Source organism: Diachasmimorpha longicaudata, chromosome 1 (genome assembly GCF_034640455.1).
Source record: "Diachasmimorpha longicaudata isolate KC_UGA_2023 chromosome 1, iyDiaLong2, whole genome shotgun sequence".
Lineage (NCBI taxonomy): Eukaryota > Metazoa > Arthropoda > Insecta > Hymenoptera > Braconidae > Diachasmimorpha > Diachasmimorpha longicaudata.
Genome location: NC_087225.1, coordinates 1,532,349 through 1,554,502, shown reverse-complemented (window position 1 = coordinate 1,554,502; position 22,154 = coordinate 1,532,349). Strand labels below are relative to the sequence as shown.

General features: G+C 35.4%; 1 protein-coding gene across 1 annotated transcript; it reads right to left on the bottom strand.

Annotated features, from left to right (window-relative positions):
* Nucleotides 1-5,999: 5,999 nt before the first annotated feature.
* On the bottom strand, nt 6,000-21,923 carry LOC135169135 (proteoglycan 4-like). Its single transcript, XM_064133874.1, has 7 exons — nt 21,443-21,923; nt 21,176-21,297; nt 18,316-18,492; nt 18,101-18,240; nt 12,590-16,045; nt 10,657-11,355; nt 6,000-6,577 (listed from the first exon to the last, which is right to left on the bottom strand). Exons 1-7 carry the CDS (start codon nt 21,668-21,670, stop codon nt 6,381-6,383), a joined length of 5,019 nt encoding a protein of 1,672 aa, XP_063989944.1. The 5' UTR covers nt 21,671-21,923; the 3' UTR covers nt 6,000-6,380.
* Between the last annotated feature and the right edge of the window lie 231 nt (nt 21,924-22,154).

Genomic DNA, 22,154 nt, shown 5'->3' with positions numbered 1-22,154 from the left:
AGGCAACAGTAGACAGACCTGAGACATCAACTTCTCTTCTGCGTTTCTCCTACCATTCAGTGCCACGTGGAAATTAATATTCTCATATTTTAGGGGGAATCAGTCATCATTTTTTCTGTTGTTTTAATCCTCGTGACAAAATTAAAACTGAGGTATTTGTGCGGAATGTTAGCACTGAGATTTTGCGAGAAGGAATAGGAAGAAATGAAATTCCCCCTATAGCAAGAAAGGAAAAGAAAATCGAAAGAAGAAATCGAATTGCAAGGGAGTACATCGAATTTCTGATTACGCAAGGAGTCAGTTCACGAATGGCGAGCATGGAATGGCATATTGCGCACCAAGGGCGGACAATTATGTTTCCGATGTTGCACATGCCCTCGCTCAACACGCCGGGAACCGAAAGTTTGGATTTTATGGTATGATGAGTAGGAAGAAAGTGAGTACATTCCACACTAGGGCGGAAGGTGCCTCTCAAGAGCGGAAAGTAATCACTTTCCTCTCGCTCATCAGACAGGAAAAGGGACACTTTACGGTGTCGCCGTGTTGAAATAGTATTTTCTGTTCTGGCGTAGGCACAACTAGACATTTCCCTCCCGCGAGGGTAGGGGAACATGTCACTTCGCTTCGCGAGGGGAAAACGTAATTTCCAACTTCAATTCACGGAAATTTAGGATTTTGCTTGCTGATGGGGAGGAGAAAAATGAACCCTTTCTGCCCTCGGGTGGAAAGTCACTCCCTCGGACGAAAAATCAAGACGTTCCTCGCACTCTCTACACCGAGAGAAAAATTCTTGAAAAATTACATGCCATTGGATTATGGAGAGGGATTGTCTCAATAATATAAAAACGATTTAACTATCCACTTTAATTCTTTATTATCGCACGCAGGAGGTTTATCTTTCTCGTATGATGTCTCCAGATCAACTGACTCTCAGTGACCAAAGATTTGACACTCTAGACCCATTTGACAAAAGGCCCTTGTTCATTGATTCCGTTCTGGTCGTTCTCTGTTTCTACTTATTAAAACAATTCCAAAGATTTCGGTACTGTTTGGAGAAAAACTATAAAAACTATAACCTACTGAGATCGACTGAAAACAGCTATAGGCAGACGATTCATTTTTTGTTCATTCATATCAAGCACTCTCAATACATGCCTATTCCATAATCTGCCAGTCAAAATAGTGTTCAGTAAAAATTACGGAACAGTGACATATTTTTTGACTGAACGTTCCATACTTTTCCCGCACGTTCTGGACTTTTTCCTGGAAGTTCACTGAAAAAGTGCGTAACTGCTCCGTAATTTTTACCGAATATTGTTTTCACCGGCGGATTACGCAACACGCACGTAATTGTTCAAGAATTTTTCCCTCCGTATAGGGAGTAAAATACATTCTGTCCTTTGTGGGCGAGTTGAAAATTACTACACTCAACTCGGGCAAGAAAAACATGGACATTGTTTACCATTTCCTCCGAATTGTATTTACTCTATTTTATTCACCACCTCCGGAAGATGGTACTCGTACAAGCTAATGGTCGTCATGTCTTTAGCCGGCGTTTGATCTCATTTTGAAAGAGTCAAGCTTCAATTCTCTTTCCGTCTCACTCCCCCATTCCAAGTTCAAGACCGAATGAAAAGCTTCCAAGTTTTTATTACACACTCCTTAATCTGAGGGAAAAATTTTGATGGGTTAATCCCATCTCGTTGTAAGTTTCTCGGATTGTTTGTACTTGATCAGTGGTACGGATATGTCTGCCGGTTGCTCTGGTAAATATCTCGCCGAGAGGGAATGGGTAAACTGGGCTCGAGGTGAGCTGATTTTCGTGTACGAGTTTTCGGTATTGGAGAAATAAGCAACGGAAATTGGTGAACGGAAGTCCTGATACATGAGGAGGAGCGATTTCAAGTACTTGTGTGAATGGCGTCAATGAGCTCAAGAGTATTTTCCGGAGGATTGTGAGGGCCTCATCCGACTTTTCTGAAATTTTATTCATATTGAAAGAATGAAAGCCATTTGAATAATCAATTGAAGCACATGATGAGAATAAAGAAAAACAGCATCAACAAATGGAGAAATTTTATTAAAAACCGATTCAAAATATATGGAATGGGGAAATTGCAAGTTCATCATATTGAAATGTATAACTTAACTTTTCAGAAAATTGTAATTCTTTTTAAAAGATTGAAAATTTCTCCACATTTGTACACTTTACATACCAAATGTCCGATTTTCATCGACTGAAAACTGAAAAAAGTTCATAAACAGTAATAATTGATGATAATTGATTTAAAATAAATTTAATTGATGATAAATCGTATCATTGGTATTTGCACTTCTCTCTCTCTCTCGTTCTTTTTCCCTCTTTCTTTCATTCTTTCGTTTCTGATTTTTCTTTCTCTCGCTGTTAACCATCTTTATGTGGGGTCCGTTCTTTCTTTCTCTTATTTTGGATTCCGAGTGAAAGCCTTGCATTACTACATAAATTACTATAAATTCGCTGGTCGGAAGAATTGGAAAAAAAAAATTTTCCCATGTTTTTTAAAGCACTTGAATAGGAAATTAATTTCCAATTAATGCTGCAAATAGTGTGGAGTCCCAGGAAATTAAATAGCATAAAGACGAGAATTCCAGAGTTCACCGGGATTTCGGGGAGAATTAAAATATTTGGTGCTGAATTGCACTGGGCCAGAGGGCCCATCAACTGGAACCGTAGAAAGGGCCGGAGAATTAAAAAAAAACCATATTCAGTATTAGTTTTCTATAAATTCAAACAAAATCGGGGTTCTGTGAGTAGAAAAATTTCTATAAATGTTACGGAGTAGAAGGACGAATAATCCCCCCCCCCCTCCGCTCCCCAAATTAACCACGAAAGTATTGTTTAAACGATTGGGATTTGCGATTTCATCTTTTTTAGGCCATATCTCGATCAATATTGACAATAGAGGAAAAAACAAAATTACAAACCAAAAAGTCTGAACATTTTTTCTATTATAACAATCAAATGAGAGGCACACTAGTGCATGAAGGCGCGCTTCGCACTCCCCAACTTGTATTAATCATATCCATCATGAATTATGGCATTCATCATGCCATAATAATTTTTGAAGTTTCAGATTTTAAATGACAAACTTCACTGTATTCATGCTGAAATTTCGAAAAATTAATCTTCACAATTCCGAATTTTCTAGCCCCCGCACACAAACCTGATTCGAAAACATAATTATTCCACGTTTCATAACATTCTACACAACTTGCAATTGAAATCAGAATATGGAAAAATCGGTCAAAAATAAATTTTCCATTCGGAGGTAAATAAAAATGGAGTAGTCCATTTCACCGTACCCTCCTTCCCTCAGCCGTAAAATCTAGAAATTCGCAACATATTTTCAAAGCGCTGCCAGCGTAAAACTTCTCGTGAAAGTTTTATGAAGTGTGTCGTCGCAATATCAATGCCATAACTTGGATGAATCTCTGGAATAAAAAATAAAAAATGTAAATGAACTGTTAAAAGGTCATCGATCACGGAAGACAGCACCCGATTAAAGATAAACCTGACGATTGCTTTTAATTTATCTCCGAGGGCGTCAAAGACACCATAAACCGACATGCATGGAATAATTCATAGAGCTGATTGGGTTGGTTTGCCGCAAGCGTCAAAGTGCGTGCACAGAGATGCAACGGACTGAATAGAAAAATATTCAGTGCCGACAATCTGGCGCCAATTCACAGTTTTTCATCGTACAAGTGCACACCAACCGTAGAGATGTCAGATGTTGACGGTGAACATTCAACGATGAATATCAATAGCTCGTTCACTTCTTTTATCCCGAGGACCATTATACGCGTGGAAAATCTCTTCAATCAGAGGCAGGGGGATTGCCCAGAGTCTCCACGCAAACCATTGTTTCATAGTTCATTCAACTTGCCATGAAAAGTGAGATAACTTTATCTGAAAGAGTAGCGGAAGCAGGGGCAAGACGCGGCACTTGAGAGGACAGACATTTCGGCAGATCTGTCATGTCCAAATGCCTTCGCTTCGGCGCATTTTTTCATCCTGAAATGATTAACTTACATCTAAAATATAATGGATGTGGGGGCACAACGGGGTAGTCTTAAGGATATCCAAGTCTTATAAAAAAATTTTTCGTTGATGAAAGCCCTCTGAATGCTTATGGAGAGGGCTCAACCGTTTATTTTGAACGCAATTTTAACCCACATTTCCGACCATTTTATTTGGGAAAAAATTCTGCAACACAAATTATAATATACAATTCTGATAAGAGTATAACTGTATGTAAGTTTGTTCGTTAAACTTTCAAAAATTTTTCGAAATATTGAAAAATATAAGTTCCCGAAAAGATAAGTGAAAAAAATTGAATTAAAAACCCTCCGATTTGTGTTTCTCAACGTGTTTCCAATATGAACATAAATTTGTCGGATGGAATGTGTCAAATACCTAAATGAACTGTTGATTTATAAACTAACAATTTTAATAATGTTTGTGAGGTCCATCACTCTGTGACCCCAATCTTTTAGAGGTTTTTTTCCACTGGCACTTTCGAAAAAGCGGTCTTCCATCCATTTTTTGCCAAACACCCTTCCCATTTTCCCCACAGTTGACGTAAGTCATGAATCTGCAGCACTTTCATCAAATTCACGGCTCACAAATATGTTACATGAGATTATGAGAGACTCACGTGTCAGCCATATCAGCAACACGCGGCGTTTCCGTCTATTCAGCATAGGATACGACGAGAGTCAAGTGACTATTTTGCAATAATTTTTCGAAATTTTTACGATAATTGTACTCATGTGTTATAAAAGAATCAGCATTTATGAATAATGATGAATGAACGGTACGGGATTGTAGATGCTAAGGAAAAAAAAAGTTCATTTGACGGAGCTACTTGGATATCCTTAACAATAAAAAAAAATAAAATTCAATTTTTCCCGTGTTTTAGGTTTAATTGTCCGAAAGATGATAAAAAAAAGCGTTTTGAATCAATATAGAGGGATCGAATGTATTGGTAGTCCAATCTGGAGCACAACGGGGTACTAAAGAAATGAAAAATAAATTTCTTCTTGCTGGCTGATCTACATTTACATAATTAGAATGTTTTTAACGTCCAAATTGTCTTCAGTCATTTACGGAATTTAAGCTTAATTTATTCAAAATTTATTTTAGTAGCAAAGTGCTAAATAATTATCAGTTAAAGCTCAAAATTTTTGATAATTGTACATTTATCACATAAACGTGTGATTTTAAGAGAAAATGTGGAAAGATCTTTTTTGTAGCTAATGAAGTTTTTTACTAAAAAAATTAAGTTACATTTTCTTATAAAATCTCTTGTTTCGGAGATTAATCCTCAATTGTAGAAAATTTCAATTTTGATGTGATTAATTTCATCTTTTGAATTGAATTTCATTCTTATTCACGCCCCGTCATGCCCTAGTCTCCCCTATATCCTTTATCTAAAACAGAATATTTTGATCTTTCCGGAAAAATCAATAATTTTTTGGGTAGCAAAAGGTCTTTCCTCTGCCCAAAACTTCCTGGAATACTTCTCCTCCAACGAATTAATCTCTTAGAATTTTCTGAAATCCAATCAACTAGGAATAAATACATAAAACCTCAAGAACTGCGCTCTTTTTTAGAAAAAAAAAACAAAAAAACTTATTACAGAAAAATGAAATGAGGGAATTTATTTATTATATCTATCTCCAAGCACCTAGTCTAAGAACAACTGAAACAGTCAGAAATGAGCATTCTAAAAAAATTACTCCTGTTTCCATTCGAAGACAATGCAATACGTCCAATAACATTCCCAACGATTTTCATTTAATTTATCAATATCAGAAGTAATTAATTTTCTTTACCTATAAATACATACATACATACATTGTTTATATCTAAAGCCTCTTGTATAAAATGCATAGTGCGGGACCAACCGCCTTGGAGGGGACGAGGAGATGAGGGGACAGTCCAGTAAATGGACAAATTAACTTAATTTCATTTATTTTAGCAAACGTCAACGGCGACAACAGGCACGATGAGTTTGTCTTCTTCTCTCTCAATAATGCATGTGAACTTCGTCATTATCTTTTCAATTGATTTAGTATTTCTCATTCACTGAAATATTTATATAAATAGAATAATCGTTAGCCGTCGTATGTCGCTAATCGAAGAATGACCAGGAAATTTTTTTTATCAAATTCGAGTGATTTCAGTATTTTTCCTCGGCCTTCATTCTTACAAATAGAAATAAACGATAAATGACAACCTACCAACTAGTGGCAGTATTTTTTTAAACGCAGTGTGTGTGTACAATGTCAGTATTTGCCATTAATTTTCCGTTATTCGTTGGAATTATCATGGAAATTTAATTAGCAGCGATAACAGCAGCCGCTGCTGATGATGAGGATTTCTTCTTGAGTACAATGTCCTTTAAGTTGAGATTGACCTTCTCTTTTCGTGGCGGTGGCACTGACTGAAGACAGAAACGCTTGAATGCCTCCAATTCACGCTCAGCATCATCCATTTCACCGTCCTCTATATCTTTTGGGGTGAATACGCTTTCTGGAAAAGACGAGCTCTGAATACTACGGATTGAGGTGAAGATATTCATCGATTTGATTGTAACAATGAATTTTAATCTTTCGGTTTATGTGACTTGTTGCTTTTTCGTCGAGTTCATGTTGTCTGGGATAATTAATTCAGTTATGAGTTGTGACATTATCTGGGAAATGAGTGGGTTTGTGCGAGAATGTAGAAGTCTATTTCCGGGTAATTGAAAAATCCTTCGTGGAAATATTATCTTGAAATTCTCTGCTAATATCACTCATCTGCATGATAATTTCATATTTATTTTAATTCGATAGCGAAGTGGTAAAAGGAGAGTCATCGGATTGTAGTTATGAATATATTTGGAATAATACGATTTGAAGAATCATAATTTGTTAACGACGAACAATGATAATGATTGTTTGGGAATTCGTAGATTATGTTCAAAACCCTATGAATGACGAAAAGGATTTCATTGAATTTTGATATTGATAATTAATTGATAATGTTAACTAATTTCCATTGAAACTAACTCAGATTTTCAGTGGAAATCGTGTACCTGAATTCTCCGAATCTTTTCTGCTGAATTTTTTTTCATTCGCTGGTACATGATTCAAGATTTAAAAACTGAAGATCGTGGTGACAAACCGAAAAAATTACCATCAAATAAATTGTACAAAGCAGTCATCGGATGTTAAATTTTATAATAAATATATGAGATGTTCCCTGTGAAATAAGAAAATTTGATCTTAATTTTTCGACGATTCGGAGGTTCGAAAATCGATCATTCGATTTCGTTCAGATTTCAACAGCTCAGTTCGTAGATGTGATCTTTTCTTGTTTCACAAGATTTATTCGACCAATGGTCATTTATAAAGCGTTAATAACTTTGTTTTAATTACTCGAGATTTATTTAGCGAATATAAGAAAGAATTTTTTATTTTTCTTGTGATCAAGATAAGTATTTTGAGACGGAACACAAGCTTTTGTCCCAGAACTATTTCCCTGTCAATTTAATCTTCTCGAATTTACCGCAAAATTTAGTCGGAACAGATTTCGCACACGCCAAAAATTATTCTGAATCATTATAAAAATATTGAGAAATTTAACAATTTCTGCATGTCTCTCATAGGTTAAGACAATCATTCTGTTAGACAATTAAATGTGTTAATAACACTAGAACTGTTAACAAAAAATTGGACTTAATAACCATAAAAACATAAAATTGAATCAAATTATCACACTAGCAATCGAATGTTCATGGTGACGTCATGAACATGAGCATTGCTTACAAATAGTAAAGAATTGAACACTCCGTCGTACCATAAATTGAAATTCGGTGAATAGAACTCAATTATTAAGAAAAAAGCGGAAAACCTCTCATCCTCGAAACGGGCAATGGAAAAAATTTAGAAAAATTTGTAATATCCTGAACCCCCCCGCCGTATTTCGATGTAATGTTATCGATCAAATCTCAAAAAACCTTAAGGTTGTGTCGGGTGGATTAAATTTTCGAAATTTTCTCATGAAATTATTTTCGTACTTAGCCCTGGTGATTCCCTTCAAAAAGTTCCCTAGAATATTTGTGATTTGCCGCCTTAGTCGTGAGATATATATTTTTTTTTTTTCATTTCCTAGCGATAATGTTGAACTTAATGCAATAATCTTGAACTGTATCCCATAGCGAAACCCGTAGTAGTCATTACTACCCTGTATTTTAAGTGATCTACACGAAGGGCCCGTACATCACCCGTAACATGTGCTGAGAGTCCACTCTCCTTATTCTAATATTCAAATCACTCAGCAGAAGTTCAAAGACAGGAGAATTCAGCGAATATGTTAGTTTTTCAAATTTTTTATACGTCATCTAGTACAGCTCAGAAAAAAATGTCAAGGGATTTTTGCTAAACAATTTCAAGGTATGTCATTTATTAATATTTTGTGTTAAATCACGGGTATTTAATTTTTACTTTTAAAGCTATTGTATCTCAAAATTATCCTATGAAACTAATAATAAACAAATGAAAAAAGGGCTATCCGTGAAGGATATTTTGGAAAACCCATTGAAGCATCATTAGTCAATATAAAAGGTTATTTTTCATAAATTTCTGAGAAACGATAGATGAAATTGACAGGAAAAACTATCAACGAGTATAAAGTGTTCAAGTTTTATTATTAGTCAATGGCTCACGAAGGTTCATGTGAGAGAGACTTCGTTCTTTTTGATTAAAAGTCTGTAAAAAATTGTAAAACTTTATCAGACATTTAGAAAATTATACGCACGACTATGAACATTGGTGAGTCATTGAATAATACCAAAATTCTAACAACAATATATTTTTTTTTGTTCATTTGATCGATTGTTTCTCAGGGATTTATAGAAAACATAAATAATGAGAAGGTATCAGCAATAACTCGTTTATCAACGTGGTATACATTTATAGTAGAGATTCATGTCATAGGGATAATAAACTTCAATTAACAACTCAACAGGAGAATGAAGATGGTGCATCAGCAAGTCAGTATTTACCAATATAAGAAAATTAAAATGATTTAAAAGAACTGTAGTGAAGCTTTGGAAAGGATATGTATGGAATTCTATCGTTCATAAGAATAGAAAGGACGGAAAAAGAAACTAAGCGAGTGAGATAATCAGGACTTACGTGCAAGTACGCTTCGTAGCATCAGAATAATTCGGAGATATTGAGGATATCTGTTTTACTATGCACTAAATTCTCAAAAACTTGCGTTTTCATGAGTTAAAAGTAGCACGACGATTGGAATAAATTCAAAGATAATCGAAAACTACATAAAATTCTTAGAAAACACATTTGAAATTGTTAACTTTTGCTCAATTTAATTATCGTTTCTGCTTTTCAAAACAAAATATCGAAAAATCAGAACTTAACACAGTCTCTCCTGAGAAACTCAACATTTCCTTTGTACTCAAACATTAAAATATGAATTATTGATCACTAGACTTTCGAAAATCGAGGAATCGTTTGTCACTTCGTAAAAGATGATCGACCAGTTGGGAAACAAGTTCTATTATTTTTGTATGAGGAGGAATTATTTTGAAAAATACCAATACTTTACGAAAATTAGTTTAGATAATACTGACTACGTTCGATTTTTTTAAATTTGATTCAAGCAATTAGTTGGAAAGTTTGGCAACTGACAATATTTAACGACAATGTAACCGGTCGGAAAAATGCTGATTTGATGGTAGAACTACTTGAAGTTGTATGGATTTCAGTGATGTAGAAATATCGTGGAGGGGATAGATGGAGTATAAAAGAAAAGAATTGTAGATTTTTGTGGGAAAATTGAGGTAGATGAGCTGTTTGGAAAATTCTGAGATACTCTTGTTGTAAAAATAAAAATAAAGTACTGGTAGTTTAATAGAAACTGTTGGGATGTCTTGAAATATTTCAAATACCCGTGAAATTATTTGTTTAACACCCTCACCTTTTATCATTTCTCCACCACTTCCCCAGAGATTTAACTGAACTAATTAATGAATATGTCATTCTTTTTGTTTAAATCAATCTAAAAATTTTGTAACAATCGTTCAAGTCAAATTGGGAGTAATATTGAAGGACTCCACAAGACGAAGAAAATATATGTATACAGTCAGTACAGGAAGAAGCATAATCAGTATGAATAAAAAATAGTTGTTCTGTAGTTGTTTTTTTCAAAAAATAGTCATTATTAATTTATTAAGTGCTCATTTTTAAGACCTAATATCACAAAGAAGTATCCCTGCTACTGATCAACAGTAGATTAAATATATCTCCATAGGTCCTGAGATCACAGAGGTGAATTACAAGTAATGTAAGGTAAAGTAAATTAATTTAACTATCGAAGGAAGAGATGTTGCTACAAACAATGAAAGAGAAAAAAATGTCAAAAGACTGAGACTATAAAATGAAAAGAAAAGTATGTGCAGATAAATACGCAGAACTCTAGAAAACCTACATTCTAGTTTCAACCTATTGCTCTTAATTTTTAATCAATTGATTAACATTGAGGTGAAGTAATAAAGTCCAGGGAGAGTGAATAAAATCTATTAATTTATATTATTTATTTCTCACCAACGAGATTCCAGTCATCGCCGCACTGTCTCGTACCACTTCCTTTTTTCTTCTTCTTCTTTCCTTTTCCACTAGTTGTTGCCTGACTTTGTGGCGTATCATCCCATTTTACTGGATCTGGTGTTTGAACTTTAGTCAAAGTAACACTGGTACCTTTTAGATTAATTCCATTCTCCGGTATCGGTTGTCCATTTGTTACTTTACTTATGTGAATGTTAGCAAGACCCTGAATACCAGTACAATCTGGTGTCAAACGACTTCTTAATTCAGCGAGACTCGACGGTACAAGACCATTTGCACTTTTACTTGCTGTTGGTGGTGATAATAGTGATGTTCTATTAGCACTTGTTGTTGTTAAATCACCTTTTACGATAAAATCCGGTTTTGGTGGTGGTGTTAATCCAGCGTTAATAGCTTGTTGGAGTGCTGGACTTCTTATCGTCACCATTCCATTCTCAGATACTTTTATTATTGCTGCCTGTTGAGTTGGCTCCAGCTTCGGAGATGGTGCAAATGCTGGATTACGAATTGTTACCATGTTTGTGGTTGGATTGTGGAGAATCTTTGCCTGGTCAGTTTGGGAGTCTTTCGGTGATTCATTGGATGAATTTTGTGAGTTATTGGTGGCGTTCGATGCGTTGTTCTTCTTCTTTTTCTTCTTACTGGCAGTCGTCGTGGGCTGAGACTGCTGAGTAGATCCTGCGAAAGAGAGTGTATTAATAAATAAAGCCTTTTTTTATTTAGTATCGTTGTGGTGTTAATATTACAGTAATTAGTCACTGATTAAACAGGAAACAATTGTGAATTTAAAAATCATAAGCTATTCGAGCAAGATTTCAAATGCAATAAATATCCACTATTAGTGTAAAAACGACTAATTGCTTATTATATTATTCGTATATAATTCGAACAATTAGTACTGCAATACTGAAGATACGAAAGATACGAAACTTGAAGATACGAAATGTAAGAGCAGTCCAACATTGCTCTTTGAATGATTAAGAACCTATTTTGAAGGATTGTTTATCATCGCATTTTATCGAATTTAATGCTGACTTGTATAAAGGACTCATCTTTTTGGAATCAGAGATGTTGTTCTCCTTGTATGAATCGGTTTCCACTTTTTCGATTGAATTAGCAATAACTTTTAATTACTTATTGGAATTCAATTCTAATTTAGGTAAGAATAGATTTATGTGAAGGTTTTTATTCCCTCGTAATTATAATGAAATCCCCAAGGAAGTAAATGATTCTGAAATTAATGCTTCTTCAATATAGAAAAGAAAGGAATGTTTTATATAAATTAGAATTGAATCCCGATAAACAATTAGAAGGTTCATCTAAGTTAATGGAACCAGTGAAACCTAATTCATATAATAAAAATATCATGTGTGACTGCAAAAAGAGGAGTACATCACCAATCATATAATGATGATGATCATGTGGCTATCTCGAAATATTGCTTTTGAAATTCGCATTTGTCCATCATTTTATACAAGCCAATATTTCATAAAAACAAGGATAATATCATAATTCTGTTTTTCTATGATACTTTCCAACAGCAATAAGAATAATTTTTCTGATATTTTCGTTCTATAGCAAGATTGATTTGCAGCGCTATAGCGCTAATTACTCCTAAACGTTATTGTTCTAGTTTGATAATAAAAGCAGAAAGATTTTTGAAAATAATAATTCTGTGCAAAATGCAATTTGAATAACGTTGAATATTCCTATTTTCTTAAAAAAATTTTTTCAGGCAATTTTATTAACAAATATGATTGAAAAATATGAAATCTATAATGTGGCGTGTACTGACCTATAAAAAATACTTGAATATCCCCAATAAAAACTTTGCCTCCTCCCCAATTAGATTAATCTATACCTCCTTTGTCCTTTAATTACTAAAAATGTTTACCTCAACCTCACGAATTACCTTTTTCCGAGCCCTTGGGTAATAATTCCTGTTTCAGCTTCCCAGTATCCACCACGATGACATTGCCCCCCGATTGTGATCCACCGTAATTAGATTGTAGCCCAGTCATTGGAGCTGCAATAATTGTCGCTTGCTTCTGTTGTGGAGGTTTCTGCAACGGTGCTGTCTTAATAGGAAGTGGCTTTGGCGGTGCATCGACTTTTGTTATCGTAATGCCAGGTGGTAGTTTGAGATTTTCAATATTAATTTTGGAACTTGCATCCTTGAGTTCGCTCCCAAGCGATGACGTTAATGCTTGATTATCTCCATTAATTCGAGGTTTTGAGGTAGCTTGAGTATATTTCCCTTGATTCTTCTGATTATCCACCTTTCCCACTTGCTTATCATTCCCTGAATTATTATTCTTTCCCTTTGAAGCTGCCTGTTGAGTCTTCTGATTAGCCTGAGTGTTCTTCTCCAGATGTTGCTGAGCCTTTTTCTTACCACAAGGTACTGAAGTCGTATTCACGTTCTGCTGACTAGTATTTACCGTTTTACTCTCGGTCAAAGGTTGAGACTTGTTCTTTTTTTTCCCTGCACTGTTCTCCTGCTGTTGAGTCTTACCCTTTACCTGTTGAGCATTCGTAGCACTCAGAGGCTGAATAACCGGTTGTTTATTCTCGGCATTATTCTTATTCTTCTTCAATTTTTTGCTCAAAATCTCGACATTTTGTTGTTGCAATTTCTTCTCCTCATTCTGCTTTCCATTATTCTTGCACTTTTCGGTAGTTGACTGTTGTTTAGAACTTTTCGTATCATTCTTAGGTTGAGCTTTCTGATTGGATTGTATATTCGATTGAATCGGTTGTGTTTTGCTTTGTTGCTGCTTCTGCTGATTAGTATTGTTAAGACTAACATCTCCTCCTTTATTCTTCTTTTTCTTCTTTTTTCCAGTGACTTGACTCTCGACTTTAGAAGGCTCCTTCGTCTGTCCATTGACCAAAGTAAATAAAACCTTGTCCTCAGCTGGAGTCTGACCCTTCAATGTTATAGTGACTGTTGGTTCAGCTCCATTTGATTCCATGACCCTCTTGATAGTGACAATCTGAGGGACTTCAGTACTGACTGGTGCTGTTTCTTCATTAGCCTTCTCCTCCATAGCTCTCATTGCTCTTCGCAATTTTTTCCTTTCCTTCTTAGTAAGCGGAACCTCCGGTTCAGGTTCGGGCTCAGGCTCGGGTTCTGGTTCAGGAGTGGGTGGGGCTTTCTTTTTTCCTTTCGATTTGCCCTTTGTCTGTGGTGGATTGTCACTATTACCTTTAGGGATCTGTTTCGATTTAACAGTACTAACAAACGTGGGAACGTTCTGAGGAATGGAATTTTGTTGTTGTTTCGTTTTAACATTCTCCGGCTTATTTTTCTTATTAGGTGGTTGGGCCTGTGATTGAGGCATCACAGCTGGCAGTATCGATACTTCCGGTAGATTTCTGTTGCGTAAAAATTTCTGAGTTATCGGTTTCTGTGGATCCACAACTGTTATCGTTACCTCAGGTGTCTTCTTCTGTATTTCAATCAATTTTTGTCGTTCTTGTTCCTGTTTTTCTAATTGCATAGCTTCCTCGAGTTTCTTCTGACGTTGTCTAGCCTTTTTTTCACTTCGTTTATTATCCTTTTTATTTTTACCAGATTGACTACCTTCAATAAACTCCAATAGAGTATCAAGATCCCTCTGATCCCTGTGTTCAAGTAGATTGGTAGACGTAACTGAAACAGGTGTATTTGATCTAGCTCCTGAGTTTATCGACATTGAATTATGATCCGAAGTTGCATTTGAAGATGGTACAGACTCAGCTGGACTCATAGGTGAACTACATCCCGCCTTACACTTCGCTTTTTTTTTCGTCAATAACTGTCTGAGTCGCTCCCTCATCTCGTTGTAGTTGCGACTGACTGGAGCAACTGAAGGAATTCCATGACCAAAAACCTCACAGTAACAACAATCACAATGTCTAATAAAATCCCTAGGTGTTGAACTACTGGTAGAACAGGAATCCTCATTACTACTACCTGAGTCCGAGCAGTCCCCGTCCGTCTGGCTGAACTCGCTAGATGTAACTCGTTTAATGTGCTCCACATCAGTCTGTTTTTGGCAAGAATGATTACTATGAGTATTATGATTTGTGTGACTGTGCGGACGATGTGTTGAGGGTAACGATTTAACATGATCGGATAAAGGTGGGTGAGAATGTCCATGAGTGGGACATCTCTCTGAATGACCATGATTGTGAGATGTCGATGGTGTCTGTGTCGTTGAATGCCTCGTCTGAGTCTGAATAGAAGTAGACTTGACAGGATTCGATGGATTGACAGCATCTGGAATTTCCTTTGGAGGTACCAGACTCGAAGGGCTCTCGGATTTTGATTTTTTCCGCCCAGTCCGTACATCACTATCACGCAAACAGGGGCATGCACTCTCGGAGAACTGTCTCAGGTAGAGCATGCAGAGACAGGGAGGAAAAGGAAGGAGCCCTCGCCAGCAGGAGCCCTGCCATTCTCCAAGATGTCTGTAGATGCACATGCAGCCTCTTCGTTTCTTATCACTGAGTTTCTTTTCAATTGGCTCCTCCACTGCAGATGAAATAGAAATTTTACCATTTGACTGAAGAATGGGATGTGCACAGGCTCCTGTTTTTGTCCGTCCATTCAAGACAAGATACGATACCCAGGAGGCATCGTCGCATGTCGGACAGTCGGTATCGATTTGGGTGACATGATCAGTGGGTCGAGAGAGGACTAACCATGCTGCCACTTGATAGCCAAAGTAAAAGCCTGGATCTTCCACTGGACGACCCTGTAACCTGTCATGCTCTTTCTCAGTCAGGAAGAGGGTGTAAACAGCCAGGTAACCTTGGGCCATAATCTGGTACACTTTTTGACCCCAAACATCAAGGTCTTTTCGAACTAAGTCAATGACGAGTGTGTCCCTTAATGCTTCAACCACCTTGTCGAATAACGAACCTTGTACAAACTCTTGCAAACCTACACCTGGTACGTCTACGGTTCGAGACTTATCCACTTTTTGAATTTCAGCCAATGTACGCAGTGTCCAATCTCGTTTATAAATTTTTTGATTTTTCATTATTTCAGCCACTTGCTCAGCAGAATATTTATCGATGAGGTGCTCTTTTTCAGGCCAAAGACCCGCTATCCCCATCATTTCATCAACAAATGCCAGATAGCGTTTCAGAAGTACTTCGAAACCTTTTCCTTTTCGGGGCTTGCGAAGCTGACCAACTACGGAGGGGAGAATATCGCGGATTGTTGGCTCATAAAAGTAAATGTAGTTCTGGTAGAGCTTTTTATTGAAGAACTCCCAGGTGAGGTTGAACTTACTCAGGTGATGCTCTTCCAGGGGCTTTATCAACTCCGAAACTTGTTCTGCTGTGATAATCAGGATATCGTAACCGTTTAATAGTCCTAGAAGAGATGAAAAGAAAAATTTTAATTGTATTTCAAATGTCAGACAGTTATCTTGATAATTTTCCTTCTAGATAGAATTGACTTTGAAGATGTTCAAATTTAATTTCCCATTTTTTAAATTGATTGTCCACTAGATCTTCTAGATCTGAATCAAATTTCTGGATTCAATAATTAATAGTTTAAAACATTTGTTTGGATGGTCTGCGTTCAAATATGGAGGAGATAATAATAATTGCGTGTTCTCGTTAGTTGGGGAATTAAGAGTTTTGTATTTTCAATTACTTAGAATTTTAGGGATATTATATGAAAATAGTTGATGATCCTTCAACTAGAGTAAGTCATGAATCTCGAAAAATATACTATGGCAATAATATGTAATTACGTTGCGATCCAAATAAAATTCATTTCAAAGAAATCTTTAACATAATCGAGTGAAATGAAAAGTAACCATTGAGTAGGCAATTTCTATTCTACTAGAAGTAACTATACCATATGCAAAACAAGAGCTGTTTCCCATTTGTTATCATCGTTGACATCCTTTGTTCCTACTAGCAGTATCATTTTTTATTAAAATTGTGTGAAATCTTATCAACAATAGGGAATTATTTATAATGGACGTCGTCAAGGTGGGGCCTTTTTACACACTGAAGTTCATATACGTTGTTATTGATGGTTGACAAAATTTTTGATGTGATGGCACGAGAACAGAGGGGCAAAAGGGTGGCCCGAACCATCTTAGTGGTATCAGTAATGGCAATTCTGCTCGCTTAACCGTGATTTTTTCCCGAACTTCAGTTCAAATTTTTCACCTGATCTCCAGAAATTTTATATTAACAACAGGAATTTTACTTTAATAGGGATTCTGATTTTTTTCATTAGTCGCACTGGAATCTTTAAGACAATTTCACTTTGTGCAGTATATTCCTGGGACATTGAGAACAAATTAAATTTTGAATTCGTATAACAGATTTGATAATTATGAAGGAATAGACAATTATTGTGAATTCTCGAAAAAATGTTAAAGATCCCTATTTTCCTCATTTTCAATAGGAAAATTCTTTGAAGAATTTGGGTTGACAGATTTCTAGTTTCAATAGATATTACGGCACACCTTGAGAACTCTCTAGTTGTATCATTTGCAAAAGATTGCAGTTGAGTTTTCATAATTGCCAGAAGTGTTTAAAATATCGTCAAGAGGTTCTTGTTATTGAGAATTCTCTACTTAACAAGACACCCCTTGATGTTGTATTTCCTAGCAACATGCCTTTACGAAATAATTGGCACATTAGCAAAGTCGTAGTTGAAACCTCGTTATGGATCATTCGACCAAATGGGACTGATCTGATGTGAAATTAGCAAGAAACTTTTTCTCAATGAAAAAATCGAATATTTATGAAAGAAGTTCACTGATATTCGTTCTCCTCACCATGCACCCTCAGAAATATTTTTGTCATTAGGAAACAATTACATTTGCAGTATTTTCTATCAGGCCAAATAGGTAATTATTTTGTAAACGAGTGACTTCAAGAAAAATTATCAAAAAACTCTTTCTAATGATGTTTTTAATCGACGAGAAGAGAGCAGTTCACATTTCCCTCTAATATCATTTATGTTTCGAATAATAAATAGTTACAATCCACAGTTTAAGTAGCTCTCTCACAACATCCAAAGCTACACAACTTTCCTTTTATTTTCTAAGCAAAATTATATGAGAAAAAATAGGGAAAAACTCATATTCAACGAGAATTGTCTGAATAAAACATTTTCATATAATTTGTTCTGGAAATAATTTTCATTGAAGTATCAGAAAAAAAACCGAATTTGCTCATATGGAATCTAACGATAAGTAAATCCCATTTGAATCGGCGAAAAAAGCAAATCAACAGGTGAATTGAGGGAAAATAATGATTTCCGAAACAAGTGAGTTTTCTAAAATTTTTCCTGAGATTAGGATCATCTCTCAATTTACCAGAAAGGTAAAGTTATTTTGAATGGGGCATAACTATATCAAACGTTTAGTTTTATACAAAGGATAAAAAATCGTTCACTCACTGGTCAGAAATACTTCAGCTATCTTTGCGAGGTTGTTGTCTCGTACGGGGTCCATTATTCTAATCTTAAGCTCCACTACAAATTGTTGGGCTTGCACTACTAGCATCAGAAATAATATATGTGGGTGATCCCTCGATAACCTGTGAATATAAAATGAGGAAATATTTAATCTGTTGACTCAAACCGTTAAATTGTACTGAAAATCTTCAACTTACTCTTCAACAATTCTTTGTAGTTCAGCATACTCTTGAGGATCACCCTCATACTTTATAATGTTATTGAAATATGAAGATCCGATGGCCACGTCGAAGAGACGACGTATGTATTTTCTGATCCTTAATCCTTGAGCTTGCCACCTCCATATTGTTTCCAGTTTTTCCTTCACGAATGCTCTGTTTTGAAATTAGAGTAATGATTAATGGAATGGACAATGTTTATTTTCATTGTAATGGTAGTCATGTGAAGTAACAACTTTAGCCCGCAGTATAGATTCAACTATTTTCAATCATTAGAATAATCAATTAAATTGTGTGAGAGAAATTCTGAAAAAAATCATGAATAGTGAGGGTTTTTAAAATTATATTAGATGCTGAATTATAATTTTTTAATATCCTTCCTCTCTAAATAAATAATAAAATTGACTCACTCTTTATGAAACTTCATTTTTGAAGCATAGCTAGGATTTCTATCTCAATTCCGAATGTTAATAAGTTTGCTACAACTATAAATAAACCGTTACACCATTCGTTAAGCTGGGAACATTGATTGTTGACAAATTATAATTATAAAACATGTTGAATTTTTAAGAAATTCGTTCTTTATGAGTATTCCAGTAATCTTCCTGCAATCATAAATTTTTCAAGTTTCTGCACTTTTAAGGATTTCAGTTTGACATCAGGGTGATTATTTTTCCGTCTTCAGAATCGAAAATGAATCACAGTTATCATTAGATTGTATATCTCCCAGAAATCATAATTTTTAGCATAAAATTTAGGACGCTCAGTACAAAAATTAGGCCTTTAAACTGAACTGATTCTTATTGAAAAGAAGTTGGTAATAAATATTAAAAAACATCATCGATATTGCGGGAATAATAAATGGATAATTTATCATGGGAATTATCGATAGTTCAGTTATTCTTCCGGTTGAATTTATTTCCCAAAATTATGCAAAATCGCACTTGGAAAAGGGATTTTTAACAAATTTTCAAGCTATACAATCATATTTTTTTGGAGATCCCAGTTATGTGAAACTGGATAGCAAATGGAGCTGATTCTTTTCTCATTTGCGTATTTTTTGAATTGGTCATCAAGTTCAAGTAAACCATAAAAAGATTCTGTAATGCCTGGAAATTTAGCACTTGATTGGGCTCAAATGAATGTTTTGATCTTAAACTACGGATGTAGAAACGTATTTCACTGGAGAAGAATCACCTAAATACTTGGGTATCCTCCATTTATCTTCATTCATATAACAAAAAAGTTTGAAAGAATTTATCAACAGATTTTTTTTCATGAAGAGTTCTGTGGGTAACGGAAAAGGTCTTTCAATTTGATTCACAAAAAGAACTATCTTTACTGTGATAGTTATCAACCAAACTAGTAGAGTAATCTCTTCTGGAATTGATAATTTTTATCACAATTATTTCAGAGATTTAAGAATAACAAATCCGAATTATTGGTGCAATCGTTATCTCAGATTTGTCCGCGACCTCCAAAAAAAGTCTCTTGGTATTTTTTTAACTATTGTACAGAAGGATCGACAGGTCCATTTCTCAGCGAGAGTTCGTTTTAAGATGATTTCAATTTGCATGAAATATTTTTTAAGGTGGAATGAACCCCCTAAGTTTATATGAATTTCTACCATTGCATTTCTCCTTCCAGTATCGTTTTTTAATCCTAAAACGTCTTCATTCACTCATGAACGCAATGACTGAATCGAGTATTTTTACAGATAAAAATTAATAATTTTTAGAGAAAAACACAGTTGTAAAAATTCATAATTACGAAGGGGTTCCGGTTGTCCTGCATTTATTGAATATGACAGGTCTCAAAATATGTCGGTGTCTGCAAAGTGAGAAATTTTTGAATGTATTCGTCCACCGCAAGAGACACATTGTTGCGCACGCACACTAATATACAATCGTGATGGTGAGCTATGAGCCTGTTGAATGAGTGGAACAAGAAAAATAGAAATTATCCTAATTATTTAATCTTTGGATAACACTACCGGTATCTAACCAATCAATATCAATATAACATTTAATAAGTCTAAACAATGTGAGCCAAGCCATCAGAAATTATGGCGTTTAGTTGTATTGAACATTTTCTTAATTTAATCTTTGCTTTGCAGATGGGACTTTAATTTTTTGTGCTCACGAAAACAACCTTGAAGATGCACTAGGCATACGTAAGTTTTTTAGGAGAACCTCTTCATATTTATCAACAAATTTAAGACTTGAAAATAACTAACAAGTACCCAAAATTTCGTACTAAAAAATATCTTACGCTAATAAATCGTTTTTTTTCTGTCCAATAGATAAAGGCCATTAAATGACAACAATAACACGAGTTTCCAAATTAATTCAAGCAGTCATTGTATTCAAATATTTTGGAATTATGGTTGAAAACTTGGAATGAGAAATTGTTTTCTTATCATTGGGAAATTGCCCTCGTGTTTAAGATAGGTAAAAAATTCCTTGGTAAGACATGATTGTCTGAATTTAGGGTATAGTTGTTTTTGTTTCAATGGCCTGTAAATTTCGAATTTCTCAACAGCATTATGAACTGTCCGAATTAGGAGATTTGCGTACATCTCGCAATTTCATAAATCTATACCATTAATATCCAAAAATTTATAAATCAGCTGATATTTCAGATATTACTGATTCATCAAATATCTTCAAGAGTGACAGGATCATCGGAATTATCCTGATGTAAACTTCTTCGCAGAAAGTCCACCAAAAAATATCCTCAACATCTGTCTACAAATTCACCAGCTTCAGACATCTACCAAATTTTGAGATTCCCCTCCTATTCTCAGCCATGACAGATATTCAATGAAATAAATAAAAACCTCTCAAACGTGCAGGATTCACAGGAACAATTGTCAGGATGCCTGTTACTCGATTTTTTATCAACCGTTCTCGTCGCACTTAGCCTCTGCTCATCAGACGAAGTGAATTTCTCGACGCCTCCCTTAACATACAAATAAACAATAAGAGAATCATTGTTGATTGTAAGCCGACAACAAAAGAGTGTGAGAATGTGGAATGAAAAACAATGAAAAAAAATAAAAATAAGAGAGAATGAAGGGGAAAGCGAAAGGGTCAAACGAACTAACCATTTGTACTGGCTCGGATAAAAAATTCTCAGGGACAACGTCAAGGGCATCAGGTTCACCATCAGCATCTTGTCGCTGATCCTGTTCGATTGGATCATCATCAGACTCATTACTGTCGTCCTGTGAATCATTATCATTGGTCTCCTTTGCCAGGACGTCACCCATTGTAACACCGTTTGTTTCACTTGTCCTGTCGCACTGACTATCCGTGTCGTCGCTACCACTCATGCTTAAATACACCTTCTTTAATAATACGTAGTTAAATAACAAAAATACCGCCAACACGATTGACTGTCCTGTTGATTGTGCCTCAAAAATGGTTAATGTTTTAAAACACTTCAATCGATAGGAGATTCTTTTTTTTTACTCTCTGCTGGATGTTTTTTTCGTCGTTCGCAGGCACGGGAACAGAGGTTTCAGCCGCGTACCGCGTAAACACGTATCACCGCGCTGCTGCAGTCAACATTTCGTTCAATATGGCGGACAGCGTGCTCTCTGCGGAAGTTAGTTGACCGGACATCAGCAAGGGAGAGCCACTGACAGTGCTGCTCCAGCGGGATATTTTGAATTTCTGCATATCCAATAACACGGTAAATTGTACTCTTTTTTGGATGAGAGCTGGCGTAATTATTCATATTAACTACTTAGCAACGAAGAAGTGGAAATCATAGGAAAATGATGAAATAAGAAATTTTTGATAGAGTTAGCGCTG